This window comes from Acartia tonsa, chromosome 11 (assembly GCF_053477335.1).
Source record: "Acartia tonsa isolate MP-2025a chromosome 11, ASM5347733v1, whole genome shotgun sequence".
Lineage (NCBI taxonomy): Eukaryota > Metazoa > Arthropoda > Copepoda > Calanoida > Acartiidae > Acartia > Acartia tonsa.
In genome coordinates, this window is record NC_137270.1 from 43,073,385 (window position 1) to 43,089,656 (window position 16,272).

Consider the following 16,272-nt stretch of genomic DNA (forward strand, 5'->3'; position numbering starts at 1 on the left):
CTAAAGACGTATTTTTTTCTTTTAACATTGATGGAAATGTGTATTCAAAAAATTAAAAAAAAAAACTTTATAAAAATTTATAAAAAGTATTAACACCGTTTTCTTATTCGTTGGCTAAAAAACTTTGGGGACTCTTATTGAATTTTGATTGTTTTGTTCATGAAGCTGAGTGTCCAAACGTTTCAACCACTAATTGTAATCTACACAAGGAGATATTTATCGTCCATTGTCTTATCTCTTTAGATCCCTGGGACAATTGTTTTAATTTCTTGGAAAACTTAGTCCCCATTCCATTTGCCCAGACATTGACAGGAAGTATTTGTAGACAAGATATACCATAATATCAATTTATTTGTCTATCACTCTCGCAAAATCAAAATTAAATTTGAACCGCCAAAATCAGAATAGCCAATAAATCTTATATATGTATAGATGCATAACCAGACCACTACCTGGATTTCCCTGTTGGGGACCTTTTTCGTCTGCGAGCAAATTGCTTTCTGCTCTTTTGTAGCGACTTGGCTGTGTTAATACTAGCGATGCTATTGGTCGATTTTTTAAAGACCCAATTGAAAGTCGGCACAAGGTCATCAAGGTGGGGACATACATTTATTTAACCCCCTTCCCACTCTCTTGTTTTACTCTAATGAATAGCCAAAAATAACAAATCCTCATAATAAAAAGTAACAGGATGTTTGTGTGTTTGTCTGTTTGTTTGTTTGTTTGTACCAAAGGAACTCGCTAACCGCTGAACCCATCGGTTTTTTTTTAACAGAGTAGCTTCTCATAGTTCCCAGGAAGGTTTATAACTATTTTGGGGAGGATACAAAAACCCTCCCAAGAGAAATCACAATAAATAAATTTTTTTTCTTCTCGAATAAAGACTCCTACGTAGAAATTTGATAGAGACTCCTTAGGTATCGTATTATTTTTTTAAAACCCTTTAAAAAACTATATAGAGGCCTCTAGAGGCGTAGCCGTTAGTGAAAGGTAAGATAAAGAATGTCCACATCCATAAGTAGCGAAGCACAAAAAATCATGGATTGACGAAAAAATTTAACGAGCAGAAATTCAGTGGTCATAAATTAAGAATATCAAAAAGTCACAAAACTTTTCGCATATGTAATATACAAGTTTTTTTATTATTGTTTGTGTAACATGACTGATAAAGCAAAGAACCAAGTAAATTATAGAATGGATTCTCATCAGCATCACGGATATACAGACAACGTATTGGTGGAAAAGTGTGAACACTGACTGTTTACACCAACCAATCAAAAATTTAAAAAAAAGTCCCAAAATTGTTTGAGCAAACAAATAACGTGTTGTAAACGAGTGTAATTTGCAGTCTTTATAATTGGCGATTTTAAAGAAAAAGGCTCGTTTGGACGGAAATGATTGCAAGCCTAGGCCTACTTATTTCAAATAGAACCTTGGCAAAAACTTTCAAACTTTATAAACAAACTTATTCTCTATTATAATCTAGCGGCTACGCCCCTAGAGGCTTCTAGAGGGGTGGTGGTACCCTCCCCAAAAATAGTTATAAAGCTTCCTTGGACCCATGAGAAGCTACCTTGTAAAGGAGAACCATAAAGATTTAGCGGTTATCGAGATCCTTCGGTACAGCCAAACATCCTGTTACTTTGTTATAAGGATAAAATTCAATAATGAAGTAAAGGATGCATTATTTTTTTCTAGAATAGCAACATTGTAATTATATAAAAATAAAGAATGCTAAATTTAAATTTCTAATTTTAAATACTGAAATTCCCCGAATTTTTATAATACCATTTTTACTAACCACTTTTGGGACTTATATTGAATTTTTATTGGTTTGTTGATTAAATAGAGTGTCCAAACGTTTCAACCATTGATTGCAATCTATAGACGTGGTAATTTTGTGAGCTACTATTGGTGATGTTAATCGATTTATCGACCATTGTCTTATCCCGTTAGATCCCTGAATTTAAATACTATGTCTCAAGGCTAAATAATAAATATGTTTGTTGATTTTCCTTCAATCAGTTCGAGCACTTTATTTTTCTATCTAGAAATTTATTATTATCAATTTCAATAAAAAATCATTAATTTTCCAGTATGGCTTCCAAACCGATTTACATCCGCTGGATCAGAACCGGTTCTCAGATGTACTGAAAAATCATGTATCGTATTGTATCCTGTTTTCTATGAATACAAAGTAAAAGGATAATATTAAAACAAGTTTTGTTAGCCCGTGCCTTAGAAATTTAAACTAGTTCTAATCTTATAATTGTACATTTTTATATCCGTGGAAAGCTGTTTATAATACGATGCTATTAATAATTTTATTATTTCATCAGTCGAAGACCTCGAAGATTTGGAGGCTGAAGAGAATATTAGGATGAGTTCAATCAAGAGTCCCATCCCTCCAGGAGCCAGGAAGTCTCCAATAAACAGGTACAAAATACCATGGATCTAAAGGGATAAGACAATGGCCAATAAATTGATGTACATCCCCAATGTTGATACACAAAATTACCCCTTCTGTAGATAACAATTGGTGGTTGAAATGTTTGGACACTCAACTAAATTAACTAACCAATAAGAATTTAGTAAAGGTTGTTAAGCCAACCAATAAGAAAACGTTTTTAAAAGACTTTGGGGACTAGTGAAATAAACAGCCCAATGTTTAATCCCTCCCTGACAAAATACTACAAAGACTATGTTTAGGTTTCTATTCCTGATTCAGGTGCCCCAATGGTGAAAAACAAAATAACCCTTTCTGTAGAAAAAAGTTATAGATTTTATTAAAAGTACCCAAAGTCTTTAAGCAAACCAAAAAGATAAAATATTATTAGATTGGAACCAGCATAATTTATAGTCCAATGTTCCTTTCCTTCCCGTTAAACCATGCTTTCTGTGGATAATAAATTGAAAAATTATAAGATGAAAATCAGTTTTGTTAGCTCCAAGGGGCCGTAGGTCCAGGCTAACAAAACTAGTATTAATTTTGTTTTAATATTCATGGAAAATGCGATGATATACATGATTTTTAAGTTTGGCTCAGAATCGGTTCTACTCCATCGGATATTTATCGGTTTAGAAGCCATACTGGAAAGAGAAAGACTAAACTACATAACTTTTGTGTCACTTTTGAGGAAGACGGTTCTCTTTTCTCCCATCTCTTTTGAAGAGTTTTTCTTCCCCCTTCCCTTTTTCTTTTCCCTTTCTATGATGTCATATAGAAATCGACTTTCTCAAAAGTGACTTAAAAGTTATGTAGTTTAGTCTTTCTCACTGGAAAGGATTTTCGGGTATAGTCCCTTTCGTGGCAACGCCTCTTAAGGGGCGTTTCGTCGAATTTTCATCCTATTTCTATGAATATCCTGCAAGACAATCACCTAACACAACTTAACCTAACCAAACCTAAAATAACCTATTAAAAGCTACCTTGAAAATACAACGAAACGCCACTTAAGAGTCGTTGCACTATACCCGGATATTCATTTTATTTTCAGATCTCGGCAGCCATCTCGGCAGCCAACATTAGAGAAAAGTCCATCCAATAATTCACGAGGACGAGGAAATAAAAGACAGGCCTCAGCTTCGTCTACAAGCAGGCAAACATTAAAAGGCGCTTTAACCAGGGAGTGAGGGAACATCGGGCTGTTTATTACACTAGTTCCCAATATTTTATAATAACGCTTTCTTATTCGTTGATTTAACAACTTTGGGGACTTTATTTTGATTGGTTGGTTCATTAAGCTAATGTCAACACGTTTCCAAAATTAAATTTTAAAAAACACACTGTTTTGAAACAATTTTCTAAGAATAATAAAATTAAGTCATAATATTAATACCCGTTTTATAATTTAAAATTTTACTATACTATTATACTATTGAAAGCTGTTTATAATACTGCGATGGATAACTATTAATGTATGAAATTAGATCCCGAAGTCCAGTGAAGGGAAGCTCAAGATCAAGATCTAACAGTCTTTCAAAAAGTTCCAGGTAATTATATTTGTTGTATTATAGAAATTCTTTTAAAAATATTTTTCTTGGGATGAGATTATCATTCATGGGTCAGTTCGTTCATCAAGAAAAATCGAATGGGATGGGGTAAAGTGGGGAGATGGGGAGATTGTTTTTTTTTTAGCCAGCTACAAGATTAACTTTATTAGAGTACATGATAATCCAAGTAATGATAGATCCATTTCTGGTAAAGTCTTATAAACACATTATCCCATTCGTTGGCTTATAAACTTTTTATTAATTTGTTTAAATATTGAGCGATTTGTAAAGAATAGCAGTGTCCAAACTTTTCTACCAATAATTCAATTTGCAGTTAGGGTATACATGATTTAATTTTGTTTTTATTAATTATCATCATCAAAGTTTTTATCATACACAATTAAGATGGTATGATAGCGAAGCTAGTAAAAGTGGCGGCACAGATTATGACGTCAAAAAAATAACCAATGAGAGGCCAGTATACACTGTAATTGACTAATGGTAAACTTTATAGTGGTCTCTCATTGGTTAACTTCGTTTTGACGTCATAATCTGTGCCGCCACTTTTACTAGCTTCTATGATAGCCCTCTTTTTAAGTAATATCATTTTTTTCGCTCTTTGTATGCCCTTGAATTTGTTATTAGCTTTGTCCCTTTATCGCCATTTCCCTAATAGGAAAAGAATCAGACAACGTTAGTGAATTAATATGCCTAAATGACTATCTAGGGTAATAAATCTATTATTTAGTAATCTTACGCGGCAAAATAGCAGAATAGGATTGCGACAGACATCATCAGTACAGTCCAGTCCAACAAATTCCAGGCTCATTTCTGTTGGGAACCGTCTTAGGTCAAGGCCTAGTAGCTCTGCAGGTCAGCTGTTTTACATTTTTATGTCAAGTTCTAGAAACTCCAGGTACATTTCTGTTGGGAACCGTCTTAGGTCAAGGCCTAGTAGCTCTGCAGGTCAGCTGTTTTACATTTTTATGTCAAGTTCTAGAAACTCCAGGTACATTTCTGTTGGGAACCGTCTTAGGTCAAGGCCTAGTATTTCATACCTAACCAAAATGTTTAATCTTTCTATATCTACCAGCACAATACCGGACATCTGGAAAAAATCCATCATTATCCCTCTTTTAAAACCTGGCAAACCTGCAAATGTCTCAGACTCCTACATCCTGTTTCCCTTCTCTGTCCAGCAATCAAAATCCTTGAAAGATTATTACTACCTACCCTCACAGACAACCTTGAAGTTCCAGATTTCCAGCACGGCTTTAGAAAAAAACCATTCCACAGTTTCAGCTTTAAATGAATTCAACGACCAAGTTGCTACAGGCTTTAATCAAAAGGCTTCAACAAGACCAGACAGAACAGTTCTACTTCAGATAGATCTCAGCAAAGCATTTGACATGGTTAACCACGACAAATTGCTCAAAGATTTAGACCAAACACATCTGCCTTCATGTCTTAAACGTTGGTTTCTGTTGCTATCTCAAAGGACGACAGTCCAGAGTCAACTTTAGAAATCAACTGTCTAAACACAAGAACAACAGATCTGGAGTACCACAAGGGGCCGTAACATCCCCTATACTGTTCAATTTTTACCTTAGACATCTTCCAAAACCTCCCAAGAACATCCAAATAGTTCAATATGCTGATGATATCAGTATATACGCTACAGGCAAGCCCATAGCTGGTCTTGCGGATGCCATCAGTCAATACATCCCGGAGGTTCTGGCATTTCTGGAAGAACGAGAACTACAAGTATCTCCAACTAAATCTACAGTCACATTGTTCACCCCAGACACCAAGGAATTTAAAGAACATCCAGAAATTAAGATGAAGGATACCATCGTACCTCTTGAACCAACACCAAAGTTACTAGGTGTCACTTTTGACACAATGTACACTTTCTCACACCATGTGAAAAACATCACCAACTCTGCCAAGACCAAAATAAATCTAATGAAATCTCTGGCTGGTTCTACCTGGGGACAAGATGTTGAAACCTTAGCTCTTACCTACAAATCCATCTGCCGTAGTGTATTAGAGTATGCTGCTCCAATATGGAGCCCCATTATATCTGACACAAGTTGGCTTAAGCTCCAGACCACGCAAAACCAGGCTCTCAGAGTAATTACTGGCAATCTGGCAATGGCATCTGAGCAACACTTGCATAGAGAAGCCAAAATCATCCCCATCAAGGACCACTGCAGGATGATTACATGCCAATTTCTCCTCTCTAATCATGTTACAGATCACCCAGGTTTCAGACTTACTAACAAAACCCTCCCCCCCCCACAATCTTAAACCCACAATCCAACATCACAGGAAAGATATTGACCATCTTTTCCCCGTAAATAAGGATAATTTAAAGGCCAAAATGAAAATTATCCATACTAGAGAAGTGCAGAAGGCCCTGGCACGCTACCCCCCCAGCAAAGTCCTCAATGCCAACCCCCCTGAGGTGAACAAGGAGGACCAGAATAACCAGATCCAGACTATCCCAGCTACGTTCTGGATACAGCAGAATGCTTAATTCCTATATGAGCAGAATTAAGCCTAACATTGACGACAATTGCCCATTATGCAACACAACCCCACACAACACTAAACATCTGTTCAACTGCCCATATAACCCTACAGATCTCAACATTTTATCACTTTGGACCCAACCTAAACAGGCAGCAGAATTTTTATCACTTGACGAGGGCATTACCTGAACAGAAATTTTCGAGACTGACAAGATGTAGCTCTGGAGGCTAATCAATCAATCAATCAAGGCCTAGTAGCTCTGCAGGTCAGCTCTTTTACATTTTTATGTCAAGTTCTAGAAACTCCAGGTACATTTCTGTTGGGAACCGTCTTAGGTCAAGGCCTAGTAGCTCTGCAGGTCAGCTGTTTTACATTTTTATGTCAAGTTCTAGAAACTCCAGGTACATTTCTGTTGGGAACCGTCGTAGGCCGAGGCCAAGTAGCTCTGTAGGTCAGCTGTTTTACATTATTATGTCAAGTTTTTGAAACTCCAGGCTTATTTCTGTTGGGAACCGTCTTAGGCCAAGGCCCAAGGCCAAGTAGCTCTGTAGGTCAGCTGTTTCATGTGTTAAGTTTCAAGTAATAGAATGTCTGTCTATCTATTGAATCAATCTTTAGAAACTCTATGTATATATGTCAGGTAGCTTTATAATGCAATAATTTAATTTAATTTTAAAATGTATGGGGATTTTAAAGTCTTTTAGAATATCCTTTTCTAAGCAGCTTATACGAATGATAGGTTAGTATACGTTTTAATTGAACAATGGTAAATATATACTGACCTACCATTAGTCATTGTATTGTATGGGCACTATAAGCTGCTTCGTTCTTATATATTAGGCTTATTTCTATAGGCACAATGGGAAATTTAAAATCCCGCCAAAAAAGGTCTATGTCAAACAAATATCGGAATATAATGAATTAATTTTGTTAGCTGGTATGAGAGGCATGATGCCGAGATCCATGCTGCGAGGTAAATGGACCAAAAAGTCAGATTCTCCAAGTGGTACAAAGGTAATTATTTTTTGTATTGGCCTACTTGGATTGGATTTACATATCCTTGTTATTCTTTTTTTAAGTTTCTTAATTGAAGTTGAGGGTTGATCGGGGACAAAATGTAGTTTTAGGGTAGCTTTGCTACAGATTTTTTCTATTCTTTTTTTATAATTGAAAATCTGCTAAATAACTTACTTTGTCCGTTTGCCCATCCGTGATTTTTTATGCTTTGCTACATATGGATGTTGTTTTCAGGGCTCGACAGCCTCAAATTTATACCCATTTTGATGTTTAAAAAAAAATAATTGGAAAGAGGAATTGCAATGTCCGGGTCAAAGTTTTTTAAAATTGTAGAAGGTTGATTTCCCTGAGGTTTCACAGGCGGCTGACGTGCAGCTGCGAGCACTGGTTGTCATATGTTTATGTTACATTATGTATATTTTAGAGTCCAAGTGAGGAAGGTACCCACAGTCTTCCAACTTCACCAACAAAATCTCCAATGAAAATTAGGTATGCTTATATTATATTTTTGTCTTTAAAATAAAAAAATTGCCGAAAACTAATTGATTTATATTGCAAATTTTTGCAGATTTTTTCCTAATTGGGGGTGTATAACAATTTATCATCTATTGTCTTATCCTGCAAGATCCATGCTAAAGTCGCATTGTGCATACTGTCAAACGCCCTTTTTAAGTCAAAGCTACATTAATAAATGTAATTAAATTTTGACAAGGACACAACAACTGTACATTGCTGACAAAATCAACAGTCTACGGGCATTAATGCTTAAAATTTAATATGCTTTAGAGCTAGAAGTAACAGTATTGAAAGATCCAAGGGATTTGAACGTCTGGCAGCTCAGTACAGGCTAGAGTATGTTCCAGAAGAGGATACAGATGTTTATACTCCCAGGTAGATAGATAGATATATAGACATTTAGATAGATAGACAGACAAATAGATAGATAGACAGACAAATAGATAGATAGATAGATAAATAGTTGTAAGCTCAGTATAGGCTAGAGTATGTACCAGAAGAGGATACAGATGTTTATACTCCCAGGTAATTATATAGATAGATAGCTGGGAGCTCAGTATAGGCTAGAGTATGTTCCAGAAGAGGATACAGATGTTTATACTCCCAGGTAGATAGATAGATAGCTGGGAGCTCAGTATAGGCTAGAGTATGTTCCAGAAGAGGATACAGATGTTTATACTCCCAGGTAGATAGATAGATATATAGACATATAGATAGATAGACAGACAAATAGATAGATAGATAGATAAATAGTTGTAAGCTCAGTATAGGCTAGAGTATGTACCAGAAGAGGATACAGATGTTTATACTCCCAGGTAGATAGATAGATATATAGACATATAGATAGATAGACAGACAAATAGATAGATAGATAGATAAATAGTTGTAAGCTCAGTATAGGCTAGAGTATGTACCAGAAGAGGATACAGATGTTTATACTCCCAGGTAATTATATAGATAGATAGCTGGGAGCTCAGTATAGGCTAGAGTATGTTCCAGAAGAGGATACAGATGTTTATACTCCCAGGTAATTACATAGATAGATAGCTGGCAGCTCAGTATAGGCTAGAGTATGTTCCAGAAGAGGATACAGATGTTTATACTCCCAGGTAGATAGATAGATAGCTGGGAGCTCAGTATAGGCTAGAGTATGTTCAAGAAGAGGATACAGATGTTTATACTCCCAGGTAGATAGATAGATATATAGACATATAGATAGATAGACAGACAAATAGATAGATAGATAGATAAATAGTTGTAAGCTCAGTATAGGCTAGAGTATGTACCAGAAGAGGATACAGATGTTTATACTCCCAGGTAATTATATAGATAGATAGCTGGGAGCTCAGTATAGGCTAGAGTATGTTCCAGAAGAGGATACAGATGTTTATACTCCCAGGTAGATAGATAGATAGCTGGCAGCTCAGTACAGGCTAGAGTATGTACCAGAAGAGGATACAGATGTTTATACTCCCAGGTAGATAGATAGATAGCTGGCAGCTCAGTACAGGCTAGAGTATGTACCAGAAGAGGATACAGATGTTTATACTCCCAGGTAGATAGATAGATAGCTGGCAGCTCAGTACAGGCTAGAGTATGTACCAGAAGAGGATACAGATGTTTATACTCCCAGGTAGATAGATAGATAGCTGGCAGCTCAGTACAGGCTAGAGTATGTACCAGAAGAGGATACAGATGTTTATACTCCCAGGTAGATAGATAGATAGCTGGCAGCTCAGTACAGGCTAGAGTATGTACCAGAAGAGGATACAGATGTTTATACTCCCAGGTAGATAGATAGATAGCTGGCAGCTCAGTACAGGCTAGAGTATGTACCAGAAGAGGATACAGATGTTTTTACTCCCAGGTAGATAGATAGATAGCTGGGAGCTCAGTATAGGCTAGAGTATGTCCCTGAAGAGGATACAGATGTTTATACTCCCAGGTAGATAGATAGATAAATAGACAGACAAATAGATAGATAGATAGTCATATAGATAGATAGATAAATAGCTGGGAGCTCAGTACAGGCTAGAGTATGTCCATGAAGAGGATACAGATGTTTATACTCCTAGGTAGATAGATAGATATATAGACATATAGATAGATAGATAGACAAATAGATAGATAGATAGATAGCTGGGAGCTAAATACAGGCTAGAGTATGTTCCAGAAGAGGATACAGATGTTTATACTCCCAGGTAGATAGATATATAGATAGCTGGGAGCTCAGTATAGGCTAGAGTATGTTCCAGAAGAGGATACAGATGTTTATACTCCTAGGTAGATAGATAGATATATAGACAGACAAATAGATAGATAGATAGACATATAGATAGATAGATAAATAGCTGGGAGCTCAGTATAGGCTAGAGTATGTTCCAGAAGAGGATACAGATGTTTATACTCCTAGGTAGATAGATATATAGATAGATAGATAGATAGCTGGGAGCTCAGTATAGGCTAGAGTATGTTCCAGAAGAGGATACAGATGTTTATACTCCCAGGTAGATAGATAGATAGATAGATAGATAGCTGGGAGCTCAATACAGGCTAGAGTATGTTCCAGTAGAGGAAACATATGTTTATACTCCCAGGTAGATAGATAGATAGACAGAATCATAGATAGGTAGATAGATAGATTTCAGCCAGGAATAAAGCATCTTACAACAGACGACCAGTACCTTACTCTAATTAAAAAAATATTTTGCCTTTTAAAAACTTTTATTTTTTCTAGATTTGATCGGATCCGCAGGTATCGAGCTCGACATGTGCCTCCCCCCTCAAATATTTGGCTATTTGGAAGTATGCAGTCGTTCCACAGCCAAGTTAATTCCAGGTAACAACGTAACAGTGTCAATACTGAATTATCAGAATATAAATGTATAAAAGTCGAAACAAGATTGTAAGTAAATTTTTAAACATTTGTAAGGTAAACATACAAAAATTCTGGTACCGATTATAGAGATGCTACGCTTTCTAAATTGTACCTAACTACTACAGAAATCACCATGCAAAGGCTGAACTCGATAGGACAATTCTAACATACCTAAATTAAGGAAAAATCTGTTTTGAAAGTACGGACGGACCGACGTCCCTAATAATGTAAAGCTTCGCTTTTAAAAAAAGCTGAGAAATTATCAAAATAAAACGTTCAGCTAAAATACAGCTATTAAACTTGGTTTCATTTAAAAGAATGTCGTCTTAATGTGTTAATTTCCAAAAGATTTTTTTTCTGTAAACTTCTAATAGATCTTTGGACGGATTTAGGTAGTTTTTGCACACCCAAATATTTTTTTGGTATTATACTTTGCTGAATAGTCAGGGATCTCAGGTGATAAAACCATAGACGAGTAATTGATGTACAACCCAAATTATGACAAACAATCTTACCTACACTGTAGATAAGATTTAAGGTCGAGTTCATAAAACTTCGGGGACCAGTTTGATTTACTTTTTACCATGTCCCCTTCCTCACTGTATGTAGTGATGTAGGTTAGTTGCTAAATTATATATAAACTATAGCCTCTAGGGGCTTTGCCCAAAGAGGTTTGATCAAATTAATTTTTCGTAGTTTATATTCAAAAGAAAAATTTGAAGAAATTTTTTTTTAGGGGGGGGGGGTATTTTAATTTTAGTTTTGAAAAACTAAAAAAAAATATTTTTTGGGGGGGGGGGTTGGCCCGTTGGGGTGTCCCACCACCCAAGAAAATATTATAAACCTATGACCTATGAGAAGCTACACTGTAAAGGAGAACCCGATCGGTTCAGCGGTTAGCGAGATCCTTCGCTACAAACAAAAAGACAAACAAATAGACAAACAAATAGACAAACAAACAAACAATCAGACAGTCAGCCATCGTTCTACTTTTTATTATAGATTACCTATAATTTAGGTTTGATTCCCGCCTGGATGAGAACCCAGACCAGCAGTATTATTTCTTCAGGTAACATATAGATAGATAGATTATGTTTGATTCCCGCCTGGATGAGAACCCAGACCAGCAGTATTATTTCTTCAGGTAACATATAGATAGATAGATTAGGTTTGATTTCCGCCTGGATGAGAACCCAGACCAGCAGTATTATTTCTTCAGGTAACATATAGATAGATAGATTAGGTTTGATTCCCGCCTGGATGAGAACCCAGACCAGCAGTATTATTTCTTCAGGTAACATATAGATAGATAGATTAGGTTTGATTCTCGCCTGGATGAGAACCCAGACCAGCAGTATTATTTCTTCAGGTAACATATAGATAGATAGATTGATTAGGTTTGATTCCCGCCAGGATGAGAACCCAGACCAGCAGTATTATTTCTGCAGGTAACATATAGATAGATAGATTAGGTTTGATTCTCGCCTGGATGAGAACCCAGACCAGCAGTATTATTTCTTCAGGTAACATATAGATAGATAGATTGATTAGGTTTGATTCCCGCCAGGATGAGAACCCAGACCAGCAGTATTATTTCTGCAGGTAACATATAGATAGATAGATTAGGTTTGATTCTCGCCTGGATGAGAACCCAGACCAGCAGTATTATTTCTTCAGGTAACATATAGATAGATAGATTGATTAGGTTTGATTCCCGCCAGGATGAGAACCCAGACCAGCAGTATTATTTCTGCAGGTAACATATAGATAGATAGATTAGGTTTGATTCTCGCCTGGATGAGAACCCAGACCAGCAGTATTATTTCTTTAGGTAACAAAACCCTGCAGGGGTGTTCAAAGTGTAGTTTAAATTTGCTTTCAGGGATTTTAAGGGATAAGACAATGGATAACAAATCGTAATATTAATTTTTAATTTGCATGGTGATTATTGTAGAATTTAGAAAACGAAGCAGTTCTATAGTATTACAAAAATTCCGGATGTATATTGGAAATACGTTTAACATTTTATTACATATTTGTCACAATATTTTACATGATTTAGTTGTCCTATTACCACTCAGCTCATACCAATAACGAAATTAATTCGGGAAAAAATCACGAAACCTATACGTGTTTTTCAGCTGTCGTTGGGGGGCATACATCGTAAAATTTACGACCTCTCCGTTTGCCCCCCAAATATTATTTTGGATTTATTTTGCTTGTTGGTTATACCTTAATCCTGATTACCAGTGGCGAGTAGGCACAATGTAATAATCAATGTAAATCAATAAGATCAACACTCAAAACTTAAGTATGTAGTTGATATCAAATTATGTAAATTTATTAGCAACAAGTTTTTCCGTTTGATTTGTCTCAATATTTCCATGTATAACAAGAATCTTTTATTATTTCAGATCTCTGCCAAGATCGTCGGGACTACCAAATGTAGATTCTTGATTATTATTATCACCAGTGTAAAATTAATAACGGAACAGGGAGAAATATTTTATTTTACACGAACAATTTGATTCATAAGGAGCGCAGCATTGGAAGTTAACAATAGCTTTGATGGAAAAAGAAAAGTTCAGAAATAAAATAACCATTAGCATTACCGACATACTGGCGGACAATGTAAATTATGTACTGGATACTCATTGGTCAAAATATCTAAGATTAGCTGTCTACCTTGGATAGCAGCTGAGAAATTCATGTTTCATCCATTACAAACATTTATAATTATAGGGTAGCTTTGCTGCAAAAAAAGTTTGTCGCAAATATAGGTATTGAAGTATTTCCATTAAAGTTATGTTTTGATTTCAGTTGTTACTTAAAATCTTTTTCTCTGTTCCAAAACTACAGGGTTACAAAATGTTTGTAAATAATGCTCTTAGTTTTTAAAAGCGAAGCTTTTCTATAATTAGGGTCGGTCCGTCCGTCCGTAATGGATAGCTTTTTTTCGTTAATTTAGGCATGTTAGAATTGTCATATTGACTTCAAATTTTCCGTGGTGATTCCTTTTGTAGTTAGGTACGATTTAGAAAGCGTAGCAACTCTATAATCATTACCAAAATTTCCGTACGTCCATTTTAAACATGTTGATTTTTTTACTTTTTAACAACAAATTTTTATGTGATCTAATCATCCGATTGATCAGATTTTTAATATATTGATTCCTGGGACAACAAAGTATAATGTTATAAGCGAAGCAACTCTATAATCAAGTCCTAAATATGTAAGTATGTCCAAAAACATTATCCTGTATAAAGCAGTTTTCAACAAATTTACCTACAACTTTGCTTCGACTCTTATACATATATATTCTTATTATTTAGTTCTGACACTATATAAGTGTTCATGTCCGTTTCAGTGCTTCGCTTTTATGGTTGTTGTCATCCTTGTTTTTAATTTAGTTTAATTAAAATGATTATATCCTATTGTATAAAGTAGTAAGCTTTTTTTGTCTGTTAAGATTTCTTTATCTAATAAACCAATTAGGTTCTTCTTTTAAGGAAGGGCTTGGAATGGTTTTGGGCTATTTGATTTTTTAGCTTAAAGTCGTGGTATGGTCCTAGGCTATATTTTACGATTCACGAACACAAAGCCCCTAGATACTAGGGGTGTTTCTGCTATTGTTATATATTTTATTTGATGCTTTATATTTTGTTATTTGAAATTAATTTTTTTCTTAGTCAACTTTATTTTTGTGAAAACTTATGATCTCAAATAGCTTTAATTTAATGTGTAAATACATATGTAATTGTAACAGGATGTCTGTAGCAAACAATCTCACTAACCACTGAACCCATTTGGTTCCCCATTTCAGTGAAGCTTCAAAAAGGTCCAGGAAAGGTTTATAATTATTTAGGAGGATTTGACTTCCACCATTCCAAGATAAATCGCTCTCAGAAAATAATAACCAATTAATATTTTTTCCTCTTTTTAAAACTGAAATGGAAAGAGGAAATGGAAACCTTAAGTTCCCTTAGTGGCCTCTAGGGGCAAAGTCATTAGTTTGTTATAATGTGATAGTTCTGTTAAAAGTAACTATGTAAGTTGTTGAATAAAATTGTTAATAAAATAAATTGTATCTATATTTCCCTTGCCTTTTTAGCAGGACACTTGATTTTTTTATTACTTGGATCTTACACCAGAATATTAAGTACTCTAAAAGTGAAACTTGTAGCTGGTTAATAACCCCATGTCCCCATCCCCTCTTACTATTTGTACGAACTGACCAATAAGTGAAGTCCATGTTAGCAACCTAAATTGACGACAATTTTTCCCTCGTCATAATATCCACGTATTTTCTATATCTCTTAACGTGACCCTTTTGCAATTCGCAGCGGCAAACAAACAGATGAGAATGGGATTTAGCCAAAATACAGCGGCTAAATATCGTCGGAATTATTGATTAAAGCTGCACGACTAGAAGTAGTGTCAACTATCCCCTTCCGCCTTTCCTCAAGCCCCTAGAGGCCTCTACAGGCATATCCGTTAGTTCATATATTAAACATTATGGAAACAAATGTTCTTGACTACTAAAAATTTTAAAAAATGCGTTGCTATATCATTTATTAAATCTTTTTTATATGCAAATCTATTTGAATATTAAAATTATACAAAATATTATTATATCTATAAAAAGCGGTACTAGGTAAAAAGATATAAAAAATGATGATTCTGTAGTTACCAACGATTTTTCAAAAGCAGACACACGGGCAGAAAAATATGTTATCTGTGTTTTGAGGATATTTATTTCTGTGATTTGCACTATAATTTGATGTGAACCCCAATTATGATAAACAAATAGCCCTTGTTGGAAATTTTGGCCACTGCTAGTTTGAACCAATCAATCGAGAGTTCAATTCATACAGTTTCCAAACTTCCTAGACAACGAATGAAAAAAAATGTGTTTTTTTAAACTTTGGGTACTATAACAATTTACATACAATGTCCCTTCAGTTGAAAGATGCAGATAAAATATATAAAAACCTGTTAGTGTACCTTTAAAAATACCTGGGTATAACGACACCGGTCTGTTAACAATTCATTAATCTAATTATAAAAAAAAAGAAAATTAATCAGAGCCTAAACAATAAAAATAACAATACAACAGTTAATCATCTTAGCACAATAATGAAATAAAATAAAAAAGCAATCGAAATAAATTTTGATTTGAAAGCGCTTTAATTTTTTCAATGAGCTGAAAAAGCATTGTACTAATTTTTTACGTTGTAATGTTTTTTCAATTTGATTAATTTTCATATTTTCTAAGACAAATGCAAACTTGTTTTTGTATCACATTCAAAAGGAAAATTAAATCTATGAAAAAT

The 16,272-nt window shown here is 35.0% G+C and overlaps 2 protein-coding genes and 1 long non-coding RNA gene across 3 annotated transcripts in view; 2 read left to right on the plus strand and 1 right to left on the minus strand.

Annotated features, from left to right (window-relative positions):
• LOC145331295 (uncharacterized) overlaps positions 1-3,633 on the plus strand; it is a 25,081-nt gene extending 21,448 nt beyond the window's left edge. The window contains exons 14-15 of the mRNA XM_080175912.1: positions 2,340-2,436; positions 3,498-3,633. Of these exons, the coding sequence (XP_080032038.1) occupies positions 2,340-2,436; positions 3,498-3,633 (233 nt within the window). The remainder of the gene's footprint in view (positions 1-2,339; positions 2,437-3,497) is intronic.
• Positions 3,634-3,916: 283 nt separating this feature from the next.
• On the plus strand, positions 3,917-13,592 carry LOC145331296 (uncharacterized). Its single transcript, XM_080175913.1, has 8 exons — positions 3,917-3,993; positions 4,742-4,866; positions 7,463-7,542; positions 7,970-8,034; positions 8,332-8,436; positions 10,799-10,900; positions 11,958-12,008; positions 13,354-13,592. The coding sequence occupies exons 1-8, from the start codon at positions 3,917-3,919 to the stop codon at positions 13,394-13,396; spliced, it is 648 nt and encodes a 215-aa protein (XP_080032039.1). The 3' UTR covers positions 13,397-13,592.
• Positions 13,593-15,496: 1,904 nt separating this feature from the next.
• LOC145332595 (uncharacterized) lies at positions 15,497-16,225 on the minus strand. The gene is made up of 2 exons (XR_013884228.1): positions 15,956-16,225; positions 15,497-15,619 (listed from the first exon to the last, which is right to left on the minus strand). It is a non-coding gene; the product is annotated as an uncharacterized LOC145332595 (long non-coding RNA).
• Positions 16,226-16,272: the final 47 nt, after the last annotated feature.